Genomic DNA, 24,464 nt, shown 5'->3' on the forward strand with positions numbered 1-24,464 from the left:
GAGAGTAAGACATTGAACCAGGTATACAGATAAGGGCTTGACCTAAAACCATTCTCTTTCCCCTTCATCTACCATTTAAGAAAAATTTATGCAATTTAGGCATATTATGGAATGCACTTATTTTGGGAAGTTAAAAAGAGCTCTGCACAGAACTACGAAATTAACACACAAAAGAGCATCTTTAACTTAGCTGGTCATCTGGTAAGGTGTTTTACACTCGGGATCAAAGCATAAAGTACCAGTAAAGTCAACAGACTATATGAAATGATTTACAGAAATAAGTGCTAAGATGTAATTTTCTAGACATTATATTTTACAAAAAAGGAAAAAAAATATTAGCTTATCTAAACCATCGAGGGAATGTTAAAGTCAACATAAGACACTTGGAATGCTGGGCTATTTTCCTTTTAGGAAAAAAATGGATTTTATGATGAGAAGATGTCAGGGTTTTAAAAAAAAGATTTCTGGGACCAGCAGATGGCCTAATGGCTATGTCGCTGGACTCCCATGTAGTCGACCGTGGTTTGAGTCTGGACCCAGTGGCTTAAACTCATGCCGGGCACGTGTGCGTGCACTTTCCCCTTCATCTACCATTTAAGAAAAATTTATGCAATTTAGGCATATTATGGAATGCACTTATTTTGGGAAGTTAAAAAGAGCTCTGCACAGAACTACGAAATTAACACACAAAAGAGCATCTTTAACTTAGCTGGTCATCTGGTAAGGTGTTTTACACTCGGGATCAAAGCATAAAGTACCAGTAAAGTCAACAGACTATATGAAATGATTTACAGAAATAAGTGCTAAGATGTAATTTTCTAGACATTATATTTTACAAAAAAGGAAAAAAAATATTAGCTTATCTAAACCATCGAGGGAATGTTAAAGTCAACATAAGACACTTGGAATGCTGGGCTATTTTCCTTTTAGGAAAAAAATGGATTTTATGATGAGAAGATGTCAGGGTTTTAAAAAAAGATTTCTGGGACCAGCAGATGGCCTAATGGCTATGTCGCTGGACTCCCATGTAGTCGACCGTGGTTTGAGTCTGGACCCAGTGGCTTAAACTCATGCCGGGCACGTGTGCGTGCATGCCCAAGATCCCAAGAGGAGAATGGAAGAGAAGGGATTGCAGAGTGGCCAACCTCCCTGGGGGGTGATTTCTTGCTTTCTCTCTCTCTCTCTCTCTCTCTCTCTGTCTTTCTGGTGAGCACACATGCCCTATAGCAAAAACTTCTCCAAAAGAAAAAAAAAAAGATTTCTGTAAAAGTATTATTACATGAGTGTAATGGATAAAAACCAATCATATCAGCTTTATGGATTGTATTCAATAGATTATGTAAACATTTACAGATGAGAGGATTTTGCTTTCTAGAACTTGAAGTTTACTTTTGAGAAGAGGATCTCCCATGGACAACTTGCTGTGCACCCTTCCAGGGCTCCTCCTTGATTCTTGCTTCTAAGAGAGTGTTGGTATTAAATGCAACATATGGCACAGATGGGACTCATTCTGGCACTATGGATGTTTAAGATCTTTTGCTAACAACACATTCCATGATAGAGCCAAGGCTGAATGTTGGTAAATGTTACTGTATACAGTGGACAGTAGTTGGGTTGATGTGAAAGGGCCAGAGGCTTCCAAAATAGCTTAGAAAATGAGAAAACTAGTTTTGCTTTCATCCAAGAATTTCTTCCAGGGGCTATTTATACAGGCATGTTAAATATAATTGAAAAAAATATTTCCACTAACTTTAAAACAATAGCTCTACCTTTCCATGAGATAAGTATTTCTATAAAGATCTTAAATTCAATGAAAAATGTTACAAATGTACTTGTTTCCGTTCATCTAGGTTATCAAGAGCACATTTTTAGGGAGCTGCAGAAATCAGGATGAGTCGCCTAACGTTAAACAAAGGTGATAGGAGGCTGGCTTCAACTTCCCTTTTGTCAACATGGTTACAGTATAGTAGTGTTCCTTTAGCCAAGTATAGGCCAAAGTTAAATGAAATACTTGGTCGATGGTTCTGTATTCCACTCTAAGCACAACAGCTGAACCTGGGCCTTTCTCGTTTCTCTGATGAAGGTTTCCTAAATCTACAACTTGAAATATCCACCTCTCATTTTACAACTGCCAGAAGTCTTATCTGTGGTCACACTTAGGAACCTCCAAGTCTCATCCGGAGTTTTCAGAAAGATCTATTAGAATGCCAGAGTCAAAGTAGTTGCACCTTGCACTGATCAGAATCTCCACTCCTTTTACCTACTGTGTGTGCTCAGTAGCCTCGTTTCATATTTCTTGGCACTGTGTTTCTAGATGTACCCAACCGAAAACGAAAACAGACAATTATCTCTGGGGACTGTTCAATCCCTTGTCTGTTCTTTCCTTTAAACAGAATGCTCCCTCTACCCTGGGAATCACTCTTAGGAGGAAACCCAACTGTCGTCATGACTGGCCCTACCATGTGCTTTATTTGAATAAATCCTGAGGTTTAAGTTTCGTACTTTTTGTTACTGTGAAAGATCTTCCTATCACCTCAACTTGTAATAACAGATGTCTCCATTTTTATGCAAGATACAAATAATTATGGATAATTAGTTCTAAATAAAAAGTGTTAGTTCTGAATTACTTATTTCCAACTAAACATCAGGCATATAAAATAATGTGTAATACTATGATGGATCTGAACATGGCCTTCCATGAAAAAGCTGGAAAACAGGTATTCAACATAAATCAAGTCGGTTTAAAGAACATCCCTTTGAGACATGTCATACGAGAAAGAGTGAGAGCTACTGAAAGATTCTGGCTTGCTTTCTGGCCTCCTTTGCTTTCCTTCAAAGGGGCACCAGGAAGAACTCTCCCTGGTTCCCGCTGCTTTGATGGTTGTGCTCTTGTGCTGGGGTGAGGCCGGAACTATGTGCTCTCCTTGGGCGGCTGGGTGGCCTGGGGCGGCTGCAGGGGCTGGGTGCCTGTGGCCGTTTTGATGGAGTTCAGGGTTTTGCTAAACCAAGAGTTTTTTGCAGCTTGGATTTCATTCATAAGGGCTCCTCTCTGATGTTCAAGTTCCTAATTAAAGAAAGAATATCATCTGAGTTATATAAATGTTTTCTCTCTGCCAAAAACCAAAAAAGAAAAAAAAAAAAAAACAAAAAAAAAAAAAAACAAAAAAAAAAAAAAACAAAAAAAAAAAAAAACAAAAAAAAAAAAAAACAAAAAAAAAAAAAAACAAAAAAAAAAAAAAACAAAAAAAAAAAAAAACAAAAAAAAAAAAAAACAAAAAAAAAAAAAAACAAAAAAAAAAAAAAACAAAAAAAAAAAAAAACAAAAAAAAAAAAAAACAAAAAAAAAAAAAAACAAAAAAAAAAAAAAACAAAAAAAAAAAAAAACAAAAAAAAAAAAAAACAAAAAAAAAAAAAAACAAAAAAAAAAAAAAACAAAAAAAAAAAAAAACACCAAACATGAGAACAGCTTTTTGGAATCCCCAAGTCTCTGCAGCCACAGTTTTCCTCCCACAAACTCAGAAGAGATTTAATTGGCTTCTTGAGAAAAAAAAGTTTAGAATTAAGAGTTACCATTAAAAACCAGAACCCATGTACTCTCTGAAGAGTGAAATAAAACCTCATTTTATTTCTTTGTTCTCCTGCAATTCTGGTGCAAGTTTAGGTTTAGGTTGTAACCAAAGATAATGTAGGTTGGTGCCATTGGCCAATGCGGTGGTCGGGAACAGCCTATGAGAAGCCAAGATTACATGTTCAGTTATGTTGTCTTCCAGTATGGAGGGAGATGAAGGGGACAGGGGCCAACCTCAGCTACAGGTAAAAAGGACCCCCAAAGGAAAGAAGCCTGTCAGCCACCATTCAGCAGTCATAGTAGAGATAGCAGAGGAGGTTGGCCTTTCCTTTCAGGATTCAAGTGACCACTTTCCATGAGAAAGGACTTTCCCAAAATAACCTAAGGGCAAGCTAAGACAGTATATATGTTAGTTCTCACCAGATACAAAGGTCTGCAAAAAGTCCATGTGGTAAAAAAACTGCAGAATTCAAAAATTTTTATACCTAAATAAGCTCATTTTGAATCCCACTTTTCCAACAGTATTTTAAAGTATGCACCTATAATTTTAATTATTAAAATTTTATTTAAAAGTTTATTTGTTTATATCAGTGTTTAAAAATACATGGTATAAAGTGTGATTATGCAGGACGCGCTAGTGGAGAGACCCGTATCATCACATACGGTCACATCTTAGTTCCGACCTCCACGGGCATATTCCGAAGCACTGGAGTATCCTGGGCCACAGACCATCCATTCTTTTCTTATTGATCTTTCATCAAATCACCAACCTGGATTTTACACTTGGCCTCCACCAACTGCAGTTTGGTTTGTGCCAGTTCCAGCTCCATCTCCCTCAGCTGCTTCTTTAGCGAGTCCTTCTCATCATCTGTTTCAATTCCCTGGTCCTCTCTGCTTATGGCTGCTAGTTTCAAAGCGCCCTCCTTGCTGAAAATGTCACTGCAATGTTTGCATGCCATCATTTTACCCTGAAATGTCCAGAAGAAAGAACCAACATCAAAACGGATCTTGCAGGCCAGGTCTCTTCCTGATGATGCTGTGTAGACACTGCCTACTGTCTTCGAGTGCAGGCCTGTTTCTGAAGGTCATTACTTTTTTGGTGTCTGCAAACACAATGGTTAGTCAGCACAACCTCAACTACCCAAGACAGTGCTCCCTTGTCTGAAAGTGTCTCTGGAAAGACCCTAGGAACAGAGATTATGATAGCATCTCTTTGAAATCTTTCTGGAATGTTGTGCTTCCACTGTTCTTACCAGACGCCAAGCTATAGGCCACAGGTTCTATGTGTAGTATTTCATTTCCTCCTGGAGCAAACTGGACAAGTAGGTACCACAAGAAATGGAGAAACTCAGGGTTGAAGTTACTTGCCTATAGCAGACTGAGGAGGGTCACCGTGAATGACCCAGATCTACTCTGCCAACAAAGTACATGTCCTGTGGTTCAGCTTTAAGCAAAGATGATCATTAGGGTAATAAAAGTAACTACTGGGGCCAACTGGTGGCATGGTGGTTGAGGTGCTGGACTCCCACATGGCTGACCATGGTTCTAGTCCCAGACCTGGTGGCTCAAAACTCACGCAGGGCACACATGCGTGTGTGCCCAAGATCTCAAGAGGAGAATGGAGGAGAAGGGATTGTGGCATGGTCATCCCCCCTGGGGGGGTTCTCACTTTCCCTTTCACTGTCTCTGTCTCTCTCAGTGAGTACACGTGCCCTAAGGCAAAAAAAGCAAAAAAAAAAAAAAAAAAAAGAAAGAAAGAAAGAAAGAAAGAAAAGCCAGACAGATTCTACATGGCTGATAACAGTTTGAATCCTGGCCCCCGTGGCTTGAAAAATACCAGTTGTATATGTGCGCCCCAAATCTTAGCAGGAAGATAGAGGAGTGACGACTGTGGCACAGCCACGCCCCACTGGGGAGCACATTCTCTCTCTTCCTCTCTCTCTCAGGCAAGTGCACATGCCTACTGGCAATTTAAAAATTAAATTATAGGGTCCAGTAGGTGGCCTGGTTAAGGTGCTGGACTCTCACATGGCTAACTGTGATTTGAGTCCTGGACCTGGCAGCTTGCTTTCTCACTTTCTTTCTCCCTCTCCCTCTCTCCTTCTCTCTCTCTCTCTCTCTCCCTTTCTCTGGTGAGCACATGAGCCCTGTAGCAAACTAAAAAATAATAATGATAAATAAAATTAAATAATTAAAAAATTAGAGTATTTTGAAAAGTTGCCATATTCTTACTTAAGAACCTTAATAAGTAGCCCAGTACTGGCACAAAATAGGCACACTCTAAAAATGGACTGTATGTTTACTGCTGACTAAATAAAATATTAAAGAAGTAGCTTATGATCTGGGTCTTAAATGGTTAAAAGTTTACCAAGCTGAGTAAGCAATTGTATTCGGCTGAACCATATGGAGGAGCAGGCTGATCTTATAAGAGGGAGGAGGAGATTTCAGCAGAAAGAACACCACAGGCAGACACAGCACCTGCTGAGAACTTCAAGGACGGGAACAGCTCTAGCCAAGAGTAAGAGAGAGAGCAGTGAAGGGGCAGGAGTGGATGAGAGCTCTCTGTGGCCAGTTGGCAAAGGTCCCCAGACACTGTCCTCCAGAGTCCTGACAGTATCCTGCGGAGAATGAAAGCATGCACTCCTCCAGCCCTGAGCCACGTGTTGGAGAAAGTGGTAAGCTTCACACAGCTGTGATCCAGCAGGTAGACTGAAACGTGGCTCCCCGCCAACACCACTCTCGTCCTATCTTAGGAGCATCCTGACTTTATTTGGGGAATGTGTCCGGATAAAAGGTGACATTTCCCAGATCCCCTCGAAGCTGGTCATTCCATGTGGTCATGAATCTCAGCTGCTATGTAAGCAGAAATGGGGTGGAACCTCTAAGAAGGCTGCTTAGAAAGCTCACACAGCTGGAAGGAGATCCTCATGTCCTTGCATTGACTGTTGGCTAAAGTTCTTCCATGAGTTGGTGTGGGGTAAAAGCTCCAGTTAATAGGTGTGACCTTTAGGTGACCTTGAGGACGGCAGCCCTAGCTGAGGATGTGGGTTACTGATGACGCAAGGGGTCTACCTTTACAGTCCTCATTTTTTTGTTTTAGAATTACTTTATTATTATTCTCTTTTTAATTCAACCAGAAAGAGAGAAAGTGAGAAAGGTTTGGGTCTTAAACTGCAGGTCTGGAACTCGAACTGCAGTTGGGGCCATGTGGGAGTCTAGTGCCTTTACTACCACACTACCTCCCAGCCCCTTCAGTAGTCATTTCTTTTTTTTTTCCTTTTTAAGAGAGATTTTTGCTATAGGGCGTGTGCTCACTGGAGAGACAGAGAGACAGAAAGTGAGAAATCACTCCCCACAAGGAATGATCACACTGCAATCCCTTTTCCTTCAGTCTCCTCTTGGGATTTTGGGCATGCACACACATATGCCTCGCGTGAGTTTGAAGCCACCAGGTCCAGGACTTGAACTGCCATTGGTCATGTGGGAGTCCAGCAACATATAACCATTAAGCCATCTGCTGGTCCCTCTAATCCTTACTTCTAATTATGGATCTTCATCCTCATGGTTTCTTCTAGAATGTCCTGTTTGTTTATTTACATAAATTGCCAGAGGGCACACTTGCCACAGAGAGACAGAGAGAGAGGAAGAGTAAGAAAGTACCCCTCAAATAGGGCATGGTCATTCTGCAATCCCATCTCCATTTCTCCATCCTGTCAGGATTTTGGACACACATGCACACATATCCAGTCTGTTTTTCCAGCTGCTGGGGCTGAGATTTGAATCTTAGTCAGCCATGTGGGATCTAACTCCCTTAACTACTAAGCTTCAGAGCCAGCCCTAGATGTCCTTTTAAAATCCTCTGTAACTGAATTCTTGAGCCCAGCCTCTGCTGCAAATCCTCCTTTGGTCTGTAGTTCATATAATTTTGCTTTCTTTTTTTTAGAGGGAGAGTTTTGCTGTAGAGCACATGCACTCACCAGAGAGACAGAAAGCAAGAAATCACCCCCTGCTCCAGGGGGATGACCATTCAGCAATCCTTTCCCCTCCATTCTCCTCTCAGGATCTTGGGCACACATGTGCCCAGCATGAGTTTTAAGCCTCTGGGTCTGGGACTCAAACCATAGTCAACTACATGGGAGTCCAGTGACATAACCATTACACCTTCTGCGGGTCTCACGATTTTGCTTTCTCTACAAATATGATCATCAGTGTAATTGGACTAGCCCTTTACAACTATTTTGCAAACATACCATGGGCATGTGATATAACATGTCCTAAAAGAAAGCTCTAGGCTCTTTCTCATGTATTATTTCTATAGTAAACTAGCAGTCTGATAACTGGGTATATAGCAGGTACTCAATAAAAACTTACTACTAAATGATCAATACAAATCCTTGTTTCCTTGTTACTTTCATAAAGATTTCAGTTCAGGGTAGTTTGTCTTTTTATGCCAAGACACCTCTCAACTGCATCTTAATGTACAAAGAACAGTAAATGCTAAGTAGAAAGAAGTACAAAGGCAGGACAGAAAGGGAAGATATACACCCCAAATTTAGGCAGGTTTGGAAAGACAGGTCACCAACTCTAAACTCACCAACAATCCCAAGGTTCTTTTTTTTCCCCCTAGGGCATGTGCACTCACTGGAGAGAGACAGAGAGAGAGATAGAGAGCGAGGGAAAGTAAGAAATCACCCCCCAGGAGCGATGGCCATGCTGCAATCCCTTCTCCATTCTCCTGGAATTTGGGGTATGCACGCATGTACATGCCTGGCATGATTTTTTTAATTACTTAATTTTATTCATTGTCTTTTTTTTTTTTTTTTTTTTGAAGTTGACCAGAGAGAGACAGAGAGAGAAGGAAAGTGGGAAAGCAAGCTGCCTGGTCCAGGACTCAAACCACAGTCAGTCACGTGGGAGTCCAGCTGCTTTATCCACCACGCCACCTGCCAGCCCCCTCTGGCATGATTTTCAAACCACGAGGTCAAAGACTTGAATTGCGACCAGCCATGTGGGAATCCAGAGCCTTAACCACCATGCCACCTGCTGGCCCACAAGATTGATGTTTTATAACATGAAGTAGGAAAAGTTCTGACTACAAGGTCAGAAGGAAGTTCATACATAAGTTCAGGTTATAATATAAAAACATATTTACTGCATGTCAGTAACTAATCTGAGCACTTTATATCCATTATCTTATTTAACCTTCAAAGTGATCTTATGAAGCAGGTAATATTACTCAATTTTACAGACGACAAAAATGAAGCTTAGAAAGTTAAGTAACTTTTTACAGTTATAAAATAAGATGCTAAATTGCCAAACATTCATTAATCTATGGGTATGAAATCTTAACGTTATCAGTCAGGATACCATGGGGTTCTGTAGCATCGTTTCCTGTGTAACAACTCTGCCCCATTTGGCATTCTGTTGTTTCTACAAGGACAATCACTTTCCCATGGAGAGCATTAACATAAGGAGTTTTACCACCAGGGGGCAGCATATAAATAAATGCTGCAGATTTTCTTTAAGAAAAACAAACCTAAACATTGGTGAAGAATCTGTCAGCTACCCTTCACATATTTTCTAGCCAAGTTCTCTGCTGCCTACGGTGCTGGCTGTCCAAGAGTGTGATGGGGGACCCACTGGGTCTCACCCTTGGCCACGTCAACCCATGCAGTCAGGTGTGGTTCCTGAGGGCTCTCAGGGTCCCAGGGTCCAAGGCAGCTACCAGGCACAGGCTTCTGTGAGTTGAGTGAACTCGGCCTCTTTTCCTGCTGCCCACCTCCGACAGCCCAGGTGACTCCTGACGGCACAAACTTTCAGCTGGCAGGGAAGGTGGCACTGCCCAGTCAGAAGAGAGGTATACTAGTTTCCATAATTCCCAAATCGTTTCATATTAACTGTGAGGGGAGCCTTTCAGGTCGTCGCACGGTGTGAATTTGGAAAAAACTGTGTCACAAAACTCATTTACTCCTTACCTTGACCACCTCCAGTTCCTCCTTGCTGGCTGCTTGCTGTTTTTCCAGCCTGGTACTTAACTGGGAACAGATCTAGGGAAAAGAAAAAGTTTTTTTTTTTTTTTCCTTGGGGAAAAAAGAGCAGCATGCGCACATAACAGCTTATGCATTACTCTGGCATATCGGACCCTGGAAGCGACTTTTACGAGGGGTAGCCCTGCACGTGCTAGCGCTTTCTGAAATGAGCAGCAGCAAGCCTGGGAGTTCTGTGTGTACGGCGCGACTACACCTTCATTAGTGGAAACAAACGTGGGGTAGAGTTGGTTTCTTTCTGTCACCAGCCTTCTGGGACAAGTTCTAGTGAATTCCTGGCCTCGCCTTGTAATCAATCTACAGAATCTTTGCCGAGTATCTCCTCTGTACAAGGTACTATGCCAGGAATCTGATGAAAATAATTTTGAACCAGAAGCTTTTCTTGCCTACAGCCACAAGGAGAGTCTCTGTTTTCAATCCCGAAAAGTTTCTTTAAGAAGTAAAAGGGTGAATGAAACAGTTAAAATGACCAGAAGATAATGCAGACCAACATTCTTACCAAGTGGTTTGGCAGCATAGCACAGATACAGAAAGCTTAGGTGCTAGAGTCAAACACGAGTTTAAGGGCAATCCAGTTCTTCCACTTCATAGCTTGGTGGCTTGGGCAAAGCTATTCATCTTTCTATGCCTCAGTGTCCTGGGACTGAAGAGCCCTTAGGCCAGCCCTGTAGCCTGGCAGTCAAGGAACCTGGGTCCCACATGGCTGACTACAGTTCAAATCCTGTCCCTGGAGGCTTGAAAAACATACTGAATGCATGTGCGTGAATGCTCCGAGCTCTGAAAGGATGGAGAAGGGATTGTGGCGTGACCACACCCCACTGTACATGTATGTGTGGGGATGCTTTCTCCCTCTTTCTCGGTCTCTTTCTGATAAGCACATGGCACCCTTAGGCAATTAAAGAAAATGACTGAAGAGTATTGTGTGCCGTGATAAACAAGAGGGAAAAACGTATGTAAAGGGCTTCACACAGCCAGCAGTAAGTGCTCATTAAATAAAATCTATTATTATTACTGATTCTGAAATAAGGTAGAAGTGAGTGCTTTCAAAGGGAAAAAAATCTGCTTAAACATACTGAATGTTCAAATCTACTGACTGAAACATGTATCTTTTATTTTAGAAAACTGGAAGAAATAACAACTAGAGGATATTAAATTTTAAAGTACAATTTGGGCTAAAAACAAATATGGCCTACTTCAGTTATCAAAACAGACATTTAAAAAATTCTAGTCTACTCAAAAATAGCTCTAGAGACCAGGGTTGGCTTATTGAGTCAGTTTGCAATTTCTCCAAATCTAAACCTGGGGACCAATAGGGCAGTCGCGACTCCCGTCAAAGAGAAGCGATCAGCCTCGTGGGTTTCGCAATCACATAGCCTCTACATAAACTGCAACACTGTGAAATATAGGCAATAATGGCCCGTTCCAAATACAGAATGCATTTAGATTATGTTTTATATCCCAATTATCTTCAAACAGATGGGTCTGCTGCTTTTATATTACTTGAAGTGCTGGCCAGACAACACTCAAGGACAGCCCCAAGGATTACAATCTGAGGAGTGCTGCATCCGGTGGCCACCATGGCACAATGTGTGCAGGACAAAAGTGCATTTGCAGGAGGTCGAGTCTGGCAGCACCAGGTCTCCAACATTCCCTGTATTGGTTAACGTCTAACTATCCCTTCTCTGAGTTACCTACACTCAGCATCTCAAGATCACCTTCGACTGGCAGAAAGACTCTCTCGTGCCCTCCCTTCTCCTCGTCTGCAGTTGTTTATTTTAGCTCATGGCCCTGTTTCCACTTACTCTCTGGTGCTAGCCTCTTACTGGCTTGCGTCTCTGCCTGTGGATCTCTCCACATAACTCCACATTCCTCATGGGGACAGATTAGTGCCTCTAATATGTCCCTGGTTTTACCATTCTCCTGCTCAAAAAATACAAACAAAATAAAGTCCAGAGACTCAGCCTCGCCCCACAGACTTTCCTTTGTCTGGGCCCCCACATGCTTTGCTTCTCCTCTGCTCGAATCACTTGCCCAGTAATTCTTTTTTCTTTTTACTATTCTACCTCCATGCCTTTGTACATGCTCATCCCTCTTTTTATTTTTCTTTCAATTTTTGCCAGAGGGTGCATGTACTTGTTGGAGAGAGATAGAGAAGGGGAGGAGTGAGAAAGCATCTGCCCCCCTTGGGGAATTATCACCCTGCAATCCCTTCTCCTCCATTTCTCCCACTTCTGAGGACTTTGGGCACATACACACAAGGGCCCAGCATGTTTCTCAAGCCGCTGTGTCTGGGACTTGAACCACACAGTCGGCCATGTGGGATCCAGCCTCCTTAAGCACATGCCACAGGCTGGCCTGCTGTTTCCTCTTTCCAGCATTTCTATCTTTTCCTCCATCTCATGTATCCCAGTCTTGCCTTGCCTATGAAGCACAGCTCAAGTCATCCCTTCTGCAGGAAGGATCTCTTCATTTTCCACATGTACTGAGTTTCCTTTCTCTTATTTATATGTTAAGTATTAGCCACCCATTACAAGATAAGCTTATAAGGAAACTAAATCAATTCCTTTTTTTGCCCCCTAAAGTAGCAAGGCTCACACATAGTAGGCGTTAAATAAACACATGCCGCTTGCCATAAACGAGTAAGGTAGCTCTGAAGTCTTACTTCTAAGAAATCATCTGTGAACATGAAGCATCCTTGTGCAAAGACGTTCATAATATAGGAATTAGAGCTAGTTCCAAATTCATCCTGTGTGCGTCTGTGTGTGATAAGTTTATTTCAATAGCATTTATTTCTATAGCAATAACGTGTACTCAATATATGCGTGAATATTTCTAGTTAGCAAGATTAAGGGAGGTTTGTTTTCTTTGTGCTTATCTACTATTTCCTCATTTTCCACAAGAATATAAATTTTATCTATAAGCAGAAAGCACATTTTTTAAAATCACAAAAACAAACAGTAAGCATCAGACTCTGAAGTGTTATGTGAGACCGAAGAGTCCAGGGAACACCTGGGATCAGAAGTTGGTACACAGTGCGCCTTTATTAATTCTGGAAAACTGTAACGTGGACAGCCCATTTAGCGTCCTTCAGCAACATGAGGGGTCCTTACCATGCCCAGCTGACCAGGAGGGACAGGAAGATACTGCTGGAGCAGGAATGAGTGCTTTCTGAAACTGCCCTGAAGATAGGGCCAGAAACCTGGCCCAGGACAGTGAGCCCTCTGTGGAAAAGGCAGTTTAAGGTTAGTGGAAAGAAGCTTCCTGGAAGCACTGGGCTCAGAGGTGGCCACACAGGCCCGTGGGAAGAAGAGCTCCAATATTCGGCACTGTGAGACAGAGGACACGCTGCCGTCCTGGCTCGTGTACACAGAGACACACGGTCACCCAACTCTGCCCACAGACAGGTGTTACCAGTGTCGTCTACGGAGATGAGCTTGGCTGGGAAAGGCAGAGACAGGATCCCACGGGAATAGCATTTCCCATTCCGCTAAATCTACCACATGCTGCGAACAACCAACAAGCTGTGTGTGAGACTTCCCCGGTTATCAGGAAGATGTCCTGGCAGCCACTGCCTGTTTCAGAGGACAGTGGGCCACCGAATATAATGAATCTGGGGAACGGTTCCAGGAACTCTAAACACAATAACGTTTTTTCCTTCAAAAGAAAACAACAAAAGTAATTACCTTCATAGCTCTAATGCCACTGTGGTATCTTACCTGTTTATACTCAGCAATGATAGCTGTGGTCTTCTTTATTTCATATTCTGCCTTTTCTAGTTGTTTCCTGAAGACTTCTTTTAGCTAGGAAGAGTAGACTGAAACATCAGGATTCAGCCAAAATCTTAATCAATTCTTTCAGATATCTATATACAAGTGTGTCTGATTTACACAGCCAATGGCACTGTTAATAGTGTCCGAAAACCTAGTCATCTCTAGAGAGAGAGAAGTCTCACTTTCTTTCCCTGTAAAGGTTGATGTCTAGAAGCTTCCACCGCTTTGACGGGGAGGCCCTGCTTCACCTGTCCTCTGCACCATACTCCTTTGCATCGTGGTGAATTCTGGCTGATTAGCTTCACAACTAGTTCCCAAGACTGTAGGGTGCTAACTCTGAGGCTGGTTCCTGAAGATTTCTCTATATCCCCCCAGGGATTTGGTTTGAGAACTCTGCCAAGAATGCTGATGTTCCTTCTTCTAAGGTGTGAATCAGGACAGTTACGCATGACTGGCCAGGAAGAGGCTGGTGGCAAGTCCCGACAGAGATCTTTGCAGACCTTCAGTCTAAATCCTTGTGAACTACCTCAGAGAAGTCAGCTATCTTAAAGACATGGCACAAGTATGCAGATTCGTCAAAGCTCTTGGATCGTAATTTCAAGTTACTAAACTTAGAGAAAACTCAACACTCCTGCTAGACATCTCAGTAAAGGCAAATTCCTAAAAGCTGTTCAAGGGTAAAAAAGCTGCCTCTTCTTCTAACACCCTTCAAAAGACATGTCAAGATTCAACACTGCTTACATGCATTGCTTCAATATCACCCTCGATTTAGAATAAGTTTATTTTTACTGCTTTTCTATAGTATAACCTGCTCCTTATCAATATACCTATGTAAAGAACAGCCTTCATCTGCCTTTTACCTGGGCAGTCTCTTCCTCTTGCTTCCTCTTCTCCTCTTCAGTCTCCACCAGCCTCTGCTTGGTCAAGAGGAGCTCCTTATTCAACACATCCGCCTTGTCCTCGGCCTGCAAAACAGGGCCCAGCATAGTCACGAAGAAGCTGAAGACAGTGAGTGCACATATGTGCCACATCCGGTCTCCAGCTAGGGCTCCAGGATCACTGCTGGTCATCCTTTTCCCTCTGTCACTCTAGGATGGTGTCTTTCATGAATGCCAACTCCGTGCCAGATATCTGGCACATGCTACTGTCAATCCTCACAACAATAATAAATTTACGGGTAATGACAGTGGGGTTTGGACAGAGCGAGCTAATACACTGTTGGGGTCACCTATCTAATATCAGGGTTGTGAGTCGATTCAGATTTGAATGACATCAAAGTCCAAGCTCTTTCTAATGCTTCTCACACATTTTTAGATGTCATGGTGGCACTCACTCCGTGTGCACTGATCTTAGGAAGCCTGGGGCGGAAGTTTCTAACTTTCTACCTGGTGGTGCAAGGGGGTGGCTTCAGAGAGGACAAGCAGACAGGTTGATCCATAGAAAACAAGTAAGATTCAAAGATTAGCTGAGGTAAGTGGCCTGTAAAGTCACTTAAACAGGACACTGAGTACAGGAAGGAGAAATTAAGACCAAAACCCCATGAGAGAGAAAGCTGTGAGGGAAACTAAGTATCCACCAGAAATCCAGGCAGAAAACCATGAGTATTTCTAGAAAAGCCACGAAGAGTGCAGAGAGAACATTCTAGTTTTTAAGGTGGCCACAGAGCCAAAATTAACCACGAAAGCAGTCTGTGCAAATTTATGTAGCTATTCTGTACTCAAGGGCCCTCACCTCATTCTTGGTCTGTGTCAAGTCCACACCGCAGTGAAGCCCTGCAAGGTGAAGCATGTGCCTGGTCCTTCCCCATTCACCCCATCTGTGTGAAATCCCACTGTAAGTCTCTCTTATTTCCTTAGCAGCCCTGCAATGGCCAATGTATTTGTCTTGCCCACCAGACTTGGAGTCCCAGGGGCAGGAGCTCATCGTTGTATTTCCAGCAGCGAGCCCAGCGCCAGGCGCTCCATAAGCACCTGCTGAATGAATGGACGGGGCTGTCTACGTCACGACATAAGTGGACCGTGCGGAGTAGAGGTAGCCAAGGCCACAGGATCAATTCAGCAGCGGAAACCCCAGATGCAGAGGAGAGGAGGCTACTCGAAGGTGCTATCTCTGACTGAGAGCAACCAAACATCATCTGAGCAATGGTGCAAACGAGCCAGGTGGCCCTCTATCTGTCTTGCCATAACTCCCCCATGTCCAGATGGTCAGGCTGGCACAGTCTGCTGGGGACTGGCCAAAAGCCACATTCCAGCTTCTCTGTTCTTACTGTCTTCTGGCTCCTAAGCTCCCAAAGTCCAGTGATCAGATGATCTGAAACTGTTGGGTAGTTAAAGTAAAAAGGTTCCTCACAAGTATTTAGGACTCTGGCTGGCTCCAAGACACAGAAGTAACATGCTGCTCAAGAGATCTCACATGGCAATCATGGTTCAAATCCCCAGCCTGGCTAGCCTGAGTACACTGGGCATGTGCATGACGCCCCAGACTGAAAGGACGCTAAAGGACTGGAAGATGGAGATCACGGTGTGATCAGGCCCCATGGAGGGTGCTCTTCTCTCTCTCTCATGTGTGCACATACATGCTTTATCATGAATAAAGGAAAACAAGTGTAAAAAAAGCCTTTAAGACCAAAATGTGTTCTGATGCATTAAATCTTAGAGGAAAAGACCTATACAGCAAATGAATGTATTAAACCAGAAGCAAACCTCAATAAATGCAGTGCATGTGTTACATATTTAAGTATTCATACATAATAAATCTAATGTAGATTATGAGAACTCAAAACTCCACATTCTAGAGCTGTCAGCCAGCCAGAGAACTGAGGTTCCCAACAAAACAAGGAGACCCTTCTGCAGTCTCTCATGCCTGGTCACGGAGTGACACATCAGGAGCATCTGTGATTCTGTCAGTGTCCTGAAAACCTCACCAAGTCTACCTTCCTGTCACTGCAGCCCACTGGCTCCAGTCCTGCCCGCAATGGCTGAGCCCTGACAATAAGGAAGACTGTGACCAAACCTCCCTTTACAGTACTCTAGTCATTTCCGCTATGAGAAGAGAATCATCCTTTCACTGTGGGGCGGGGGTGGGGGAGATGTCTTAAAAGTTCATGGAAAAAAAAACAAAGTACAAGTTCATTTTCGCACCAAAAATTTTTTTTTCAAAAATTTTTTATTTAACTTTCTTTCTCCATTTTTTAATTTGACCAGAGATGGACAGAGCAAGGGAGAGAGGGAGAAGGAAAATGAGAAAGCAAGCTGTCAGGTCCAGGACTCAAACCGCCAATTGGCCATGTGGGAGTCCAGTCCCCTTAAGCATCACATCACCTGCCAGTTCCAAAAAAATGTTTGAAATGCATGTTTTATTTCTTCTTAACACACATTTTCCACAAACTTTTTTTTTTTTTGAGAGGTTTTTGCTACAGGGCGCGTGCACTCGCCAGAAAGACAGAGACAGAGAGACAGAAAGCGAGAAATCACCCCCCAGAGGGGATGGCCATTCCGCAATCCCTTCTCCTCCATTCTCCTCTTGGGATCTTGGGCACACACACACATGCTCCTGGCATGAGTTTAAGCCACCAGGTCTGAGACTCGAACCATGGTTGACTACATGGGAGTCCAGCAACATAGCCATTATGCCAACTGCTGGTCCCATTCCACGAACTTTTTAAAGGTCCTTCATCTAATACACATCATGACATGTCAAAAGAAATGTTTTATAAATTTGGTTCTTGAAGAAAGAGTCATCTACAACGTTAGCCTTGTGTCAGCTTTTGAACAGTCAGTGCCATACTGACATTGAGTAAAAGGCCTCATGAGGGGTCTGGTGGGGGTGTGTGGTGGTTAAGGCCCTGGACTCCCACATGGTCAACCACGGTTCAAGTCCCAAATCTGGAGGTTTGCTTTCTCCCTCTTCCTCTCTCTCTATCTGGTCAAATAGTTTAATAACAATAAATAAAATTAAATAAATAATCTTTTCAAAAACAGGTTTCATGAGTTCTATAGCTTAGGTAGCTCTTTTTCAGAAACCTCTGCAAGAAAAGAAGGGAAAAAAAAACACTTTTCTAAAGAAATTTTTTATACAAACCTAAATATTTATGTTGAGAAGACCTACTATTTTTATTTACATATTTTCTGCTTAATAGCCTTTATTGGCTCAAAATAAGGCAGCCTCACTTATTTCTGTTGTTATCATATCCAATGTCTGAAACAGCTGTTGTGGGTCCTATCTGGGGGGAGCTCCACAGTTTTCCAGGAAGCTTCATCCAGAGTTTCTCCTCCAGGGACTGGTAGGTGGCATGGTGTTGCGTGCTGAGCTCTCACAAAGCCAACCACGATTCAAGTCTCGGACCTGATGTCTTGCTCTCTCGCTTTCTCTCTCTCCCTCCTTCTCTCATCAAATTAAAAAAATAATAATAACAAAATTAAATAATTTTTTGAGAGGTTTTCACTATAGAGTGCATGCACTCGCCAGACAGAGAGAATTAAATAAATATCTTTTTAAAAAAGGAAACAATCAAATTTCTTCTCTGTGCTAAACAGTGAAATAGAAACAATTCTGCTCATCTAAACAGGCCCACATCTACAATAATCTGAGTCTACCTTTAAAGACAGCTTTCTGGGAGGATCAGCAGATGGTATAATAGTTACGTTGCTGTACTCCCATGTAGACAGCCACAGTTCAAATTCTGGAGCCGGCAGCTTAAAACTCACGCTGGGCGCGTGTGTATGCATACTAAACATCCCAAGAGGAGAATGGAGGAGAGGGGATTGAGGCGTGGCCACCTCCCTAGGAGTGTTTCTCACTCTCTGTCTCTCTGGTGAGCACACATGCCTTATAGCAAAAATCTCCCTCTTTAAAAAAAAAGACAGCTTTCTAGGGATCGGCAGATGGCATAATGGTTACATTGCTCAACTCCCTCAACCACAGTTCAAGTCCCAGAGCTGGTGGCTTAAAACCCATGCCAAGCGTGTGTGTCCAAGATCCTGAGAGGAGAGAAGGGATAAAATGCTATCTAGTGGGACAGAAAGCGAGAAATCACCCCCCAGAGGGGATGGCCATTCCGCAATCCCTTCTCCTCCATTCTCCTCTTGGGATCTTGGGCACACACACACATGCTCCTGGCATGAGTTTAAGCCACCAGGTCTGAGACTCGAACCATGGTTGACTACATGGGAGTCCAGCAACATAGCCATTATGCCAACTGCTGGTCCCATTCCACGAACTTTTTAAAGGTCCTTCATCTAATACACATCATGACATGTCAAAAGAAATGTTTTATAAATTTGGTTCTTGAAGAAAGAGTCATCTACAACGTTAGCCTTGTGTCAGCTTTTGAACAGTCAGTGCCATACTGACATTGAGTAAAAGGCCTCATGAGGGGTCTGGTGGGGGTGTGTGGTGGTTAAGGCCCTGGACTCCCACATGGTCAACCACGGTTCAAGTCCCAAATCTGGAGGGTTGCTTTCTCCCTCTTCCTCTCTCTCTATCTGGTCAAATAGTTTAATAACAATAAATAAAATTAAATAAATAATCTTTTCAAAAACAGGTTTCATGAGTTCTATAGCTTAGGTAGCTCTTTTTCAGAAACCTCTGCAAGAAAAGAAGGGAAAAAAAAACACTTTTCTAAAGAAATTTTTTATACAAACCTAAATATTTATGTTGAGAAGACCTACTATTTTTATTTACATATTTTCTGCTTAATAGCCTTTATTGGCTCAAAATAAGGCAGCCTCACTTATTTCTGTTGTTATCATATCCAATGTCTGAAACAGCTGTTGTGGGTCCTATCTGGGGGGAGCTCCACAGTTTTCCAGGAAGCTTCATCCAGAGTTTCTCCTCCAGGGACTGGTAGGTGGCATGGTGTTGCGTGCTGAGCTCTCACAAAGCCAACCACGATTCAAGTCTCGGACCTGATGTCTTGCTCTCTCGCTTTCTCTCTCTCCCTCCTTCTCTCATCAAATTAAAAAAATAATAATAACAAAATTAAATAATTTTTTGAGAGGTTTTCACTATAGAGTGCATGCACTCGCCAGACAGAGAGAATTAAATAAATATCTTTTTAAAAAAGGAAACAATCAAATTTCTTCTCTGTGCTAAACAGTGAAATAGAAACAATTCTGCTCATCTAAACAGGCCCACATCTACAATAATCTGAGTCTACCTTTAAAGACAGCTTTCTGGGAGGATCAGCAGATGGTATAATAGTTACGTTGCTGTACTCCCATGTAGACAGCCACAGTTCAAATTCTGGAGCCGGCAGCTTAAAACTCACGCTGGGCGCGTGTGTATGCATACTAAACATCCCAAGAGGAGAATGGAGGAGAGGGGATTGAGGCGTGGCCACCTCCCTAGGAGTGTTTCTCACTCTCTGTCTCTCTGGTGAGCACACATGCCTTATAGCAAAAATCTCCCTCTTTAAAAAAAAAGACAGCTTTCTAGGGATCGGCAGATGGCATAATGGTTACATTGCTCAACTCCCTCAACCACAGTTCAAGTCCCAGAGCTGGTGGCTTAAAACTCATGCCAAGCGTGTGTGTCCAAGATCCTGAGAGGAGAGAAGGGATAAAATGCTATCTAGTGGTAACATATTTATATAACTCACCACTGAGGAATGATTTATATCACCACATGGGGGTGATTTATCACTTTCTGTGTCTCTCTGGCGAGTGCATATGCCCTATAACAAAAATCTCTCTATTAAAACATGTATACATACGTACATACATACAGCTTTCTGTATCTTTGTACAACCAATCACTATATTGCCCTTAAATAGAAATTATCTTTAATGTTATCTGAATGAAATACTAAATAGATACTCAAACTTAGAGTCCAAATTAATTACACTGAAAGTTCTAATTATAATCTAAGGCCTCTGTGATATATGTGTGAGAGAAACAAGCATTATAATATGTGATTTAATCATGAACTAATTGGTATTAAAAGAAAACTGCTAATGCATAAACAATTCAAAATGGCAGAATCAGGGATGAGTCAAGACTGGAAAGTTAATATGGAATCAAGACTTTCCTTGTAGAACTGACTTACCAGGATAGTCTCATGCATACAAACACACAGTGGCTCAGGATAGACTGAGTCTGGCCCTGACAGAATGGAGATCTCCCCACCCCTCTTTGGTTTTGACTTTTATTTTTTAACTGCCAGAGGGTTTGTGTGTTCACTGGAGAGAGACAGGGAGAGAGTGAAGGAGAAAGCACCCCTCAATGGGGCCTGGTCACCTCACAATCCCTTTTCCTCTATTTCTGCATCTTGTTGGGATTTAGGGCATGCATGCCCATGTGCCTAGCATGTTCTCTTTTTTCTCCATAACATTATTTATTTCTTCCATGACAGAGATTGACAGAGAGAGAGAGGAAGGGAAGGAGAGAAGGAAGGAGAGAGAGACAAAGAGAGAATCACCCTCAAGAGGGTCTTCATGCCACAGTCCAGCAACAGCCAACCCTGGTCACAGGCACACGTGGCTGTGTGAACAGGGAGGCCCGAGGAGGCGGTCCACGTGGAATGCTGCATTGCTGCCACACCACTGTGGCTGGCCCTGATCTGACTTAGTCTACATTTCTCAAATAATTTCCAGCTATTTCCAAACGGGCTAGCTGAATGGGTTTTGTGATGTAAAGGACCAACATTGTTTTAAAAACTAATTCTAGGGGCTGCTTTTTCTACCTCCTACGTCCTGTGACCCTAGCATCTCAGCTCTTGGTTCTTTCTCAAATGCCAGTGAATGCTGATGCCCTCAGCTTTCTCCTCTCCTGTTCACATGTATTCTCTTTAACTGTGATCTCCCAGCTCACTGTGGTTAAAACTCCTGAGATGCAAAATTAGCTCTTTCTATGGGAAAAGTGGTCATGGCAGGGGCCATTCTTAGCCATCCCTTCATTTTAGCATTCATTAGTGAATCTGTACTTTCAATACTGGCGATGCACAGTTCCTGCCTAGGTAATGACTCCTTTTTACAGACTCAACAGTCTGAGTCCCAATTTTTCTGACCCTGCACCATCTGTTGGGAATAGTTACTTTATAGATGTCAGAAAAAGAGAGTGATAATTTAAATCTGCGCAACTGCCTCCATGTTTCTAATTAGCTTTGAAAATGCTAGCAATAGAAAACAGGAAGTTTTGAGACTGTCAGCACTGCTAGAAAGAACAAAGAAAGTTAAACAGCTTAAGGTCTTCCTAGCAACAGCGAACATTTATCCAACACATATTGTTGAAGTGCTTTACCTTATTTAGCTTTTACATCATCCCTACAAGGCAGATCCTTTTATATACCTCGAGACCGGGTAAAAAGTCCCAGGGACACATGGTTAGTAAGTGAAGATATCAGAATTCAAATCTGGGCAGTCTGGGTTTGTAGCTACCAAGATGTCTGTCCATCCATTACTGCAACTCTTTATTATTTTTTTTAACATTTATTTATTTATGTACTTATTTGTTTGTTCTGATTTTCAAGCTGCTGGGTCTGGGAATTGAACCACGGTCGGTTATGTGGGAACCACCATACTACCTGCTTGCCCACTGCAACTCTTTTTTTTTTTTTGGCTATAGGGCACATGAGCTTGCCAGAGAGACACAGAGACAGAAAGTGAGAAATCTCTCCCAAGGAGGATGGCCATATCATAGTCCCTTCTCCTCTATTCCCCTCTTGGGATTTTGGGCACACATGCATATGTAACCGGCATGAGTTTTAAGCCACCAGATCTGGGACTCGAACTAAGGTGGACTACGTGGGAGTCCAGCAATGTAACCATTCTGCCATCTGCTGATCCCAGCCCACTGCAACTCCTAATGTATCTACGTGACATAAAACTTCACACTTACTTGCTACAGATGAGGATTCTTTTATTTTTTTTAAAAGAATTATTTAATTTTATTTATTTTTATTATTTAATTTGCTCTATATAGGGCAAGTGTTCTCACCAGAGAGAAAGAGATAGCAAGGGAAAGTGAGAAAGAAAGCCACCAGGTCCAGGACTTGAACCATGGTCAGCCATATGGGAGTCCAGTACATCAACCAACACGCTACCTGCTAGCCCCCAGATGGGAATTCTTACTGGAACAAAAGCTATAGTACCTGTTCAGATTGGAATGACCTTAGCATGCTCTTGGTGACTGATATTCTCAGGTAACTTGTACTGTGGCAGCCCTTGGTTTAGAAGCACCAATAAAGAGAAAAGAAGTTGAGAGGTATGTAGGAAGAGGCCCACGTGCTGCTTGGGAATGGCCCAGACCTTGCTCAAAGGCTTGCCATGTCTCACCCTCTCCAAGTAGCACAGACAGTCCCCTCCCACTTGCCACCACTCATTCCTCAACCAAGCAGCTTGCTTGCATACTCCTGTCAAGAATAGTGTGAGCCTGGGGAGACCACGAAGATAGCACCTTGGTCCTTGCGCTGGAGGAGTCATCCCGGTCTCATTTCCACCACGTGAGTGGCAAGTTTACCTGGTCCAAGTCATTGCGCAGAGCAATCTTGCTGGTTACTAGCTCATGGGCAAGGTCATCGTTCTCCTGTTCCAGCCTCATGCTGGCTTCCTGTAACCTCCGGTTCTCCCTCTGCAAAAAAGAGCAACAGCCAGAGAAGAGCGTTAGTGCTGGGACATGCAAAACCAAATGGAATTGGTGAGGAAAAACAAGCAACAACCACAACGAAGTGAACTTCCAAAGGTGTAAAAGGAGAAGGCGCGAGTGGCACAGGAAGGCGGGACTGCTGTTGGGGCAACAACAGTGACTGAGCTAGCGGTGCAGACGCGGCTGGCTACTGGTGAACTTACGCTCGTCCCTGAGGCCCTGCAGGAAGAGTTTCGATGTAACGCCTGTGCCACGGAGAGCACCATTTCCAAACCCACCCCCAGTCCTGCAAAGTTTTCAGATAGACCTCAAATGCACAGGGAAGCAATACTTTGTCTGAAGCATGCACACACACCCACCTCTGACCTCAGAGAAACTGCAAGACACAGTAGGGATGAAAGTGGCAGAAATCGCTAGACATTTCATCAAATTGTTTTCCAAGATCAGGGTTCAAAGTAGCTGAGTATATTTAAGAATATCAAATCAAGAATCAAGATAGGTGGGTTCATGGTTTTGCCATCAACTGACATTTTTATTCTTTGAGTAAGAATTTATTTATCAGAGGGACTAGCAGTTAGCGTAATGGCTATGTCGCTGGACTCCCATGTAGTCGACTGTGGTTCAAGTCCTGGACCCGGTGGCTTAAACTCATGCCGGGCGTGTGTGCATGCGTGCCAAAGATCCCGAGAGGAGAATGGAGTAGAAGGGATTGCGGTGTGACCATCCCCTCTCTGGGGGGTGATTTCTCACTTTCTGTCTTTCTGTCTCTCTATGTCTATCTGGTGAGCTCATGTGCCCTATAACAAAAGAATTTATTTACCAGGGACCAGCATGTAGTGAGGGCTCAGGACACTCCCACGTGGCTGACCACGGTTCATGTCCTGGACCTGGTGGTTTGCTTTCTCATTCCCCACTGCCCTCGTCTCTCTGGTCAAATTAAAATAAATGAATGAATAAATAAAATAGAGTAAACAATTCTTAAAAAAATATATTTACTTCTCTGAACACCTATTTCTGTGTTAGTGAGAGCCACAATCGTTATGGATAAGGTCTGTAAATGATTGTTTTATTTATTTATTTTTTTGAAACTCCAGATGAAAAGATTCTGAGTAAACGGGCCAGCATGAGGCATGGTGATTAAGGTGCTGGACTCCCACATGGCTGACCACGGTTCACGTCCTGGACACAACAGCTTGCTTTCTCACTCCCCCCGCCCCCCCTCCGTCTCTCTCTGTTCAAATTAAAAAATAATAATAATAAATAAGATAAAATAATTATTTAAAAAAATGCTGAATCTTCTTGTATGTGAATTATATCCCAATAAAGCTGTTAATGTCAGAAAAAGAAAGATTCTGAGTAAAATAAATTACTGAGCTATTTTTCCCCTTTGAACTCTCAGGGAAAATCTTAACGTTATATGATAGGAGAACTAATTCTTAGGAAGCTAGATCTCCCCTTAACTAGCCACTAAACTTAGTATGTTAACGATGTATTTTCC

The 24,464-nt window shown here is 42.7% G+C and overlaps 1 protein-coding gene across 7 annotated transcripts in view; it reads right to left on the bottom strand.

Moving 5' to 3' along the window:
• Window positions 1–1,142: 1,142 nt before the first annotated feature.
• RABGAP1L (RAB GTPase activating protein 1 like) overlaps window positions 1,143–24,464 on the bottom strand; it is a 762,391-nt gene continuing 739,069 nt past the window's right edge. For 6 of the 7 annotated variants that reach the window (XM_006153335.3, XM_006153332.3, XM_027773766.1 and 3 more), the window contains 6 exons: window positions 22,841–22,951; window positions 14,246–14,350; window positions 13,332–13,415; window positions 9,544–9,615; window positions 4,339–4,536; window positions 1,143–3,064 (listed from right to left, as the gene is read on the bottom strand). In XM_006153335.3, the coding sequence (XP_006153397.1) occupies window positions 2,912–3,064; window positions 4,339–4,536; window positions 9,544–9,615; window positions 13,332–13,415; window positions 14,246–14,350; window positions 22,841–22,951 (723 nt within the window). In that variant the 3' untranslated portion in view covers window positions 1,143–2,911. The other variant, XM_027773764.1, reaches the window with a different exon arrangement.

This window comes from Tupaia chinensis, unplaced genomic scaffold, assembly GCF_000334495.1.
Source record: "Tupaia chinensis unplaced genomic scaffold, TupChi_1.0 Scaffold000369_1, whole genome shotgun sequence".
Classification (NCBI taxonomy): domain Eukaryota; kingdom Metazoa; phylum Chordata; class Mammalia; order Scandentia; family Tupaiidae; genus Tupaia; species Tupaia belangeri.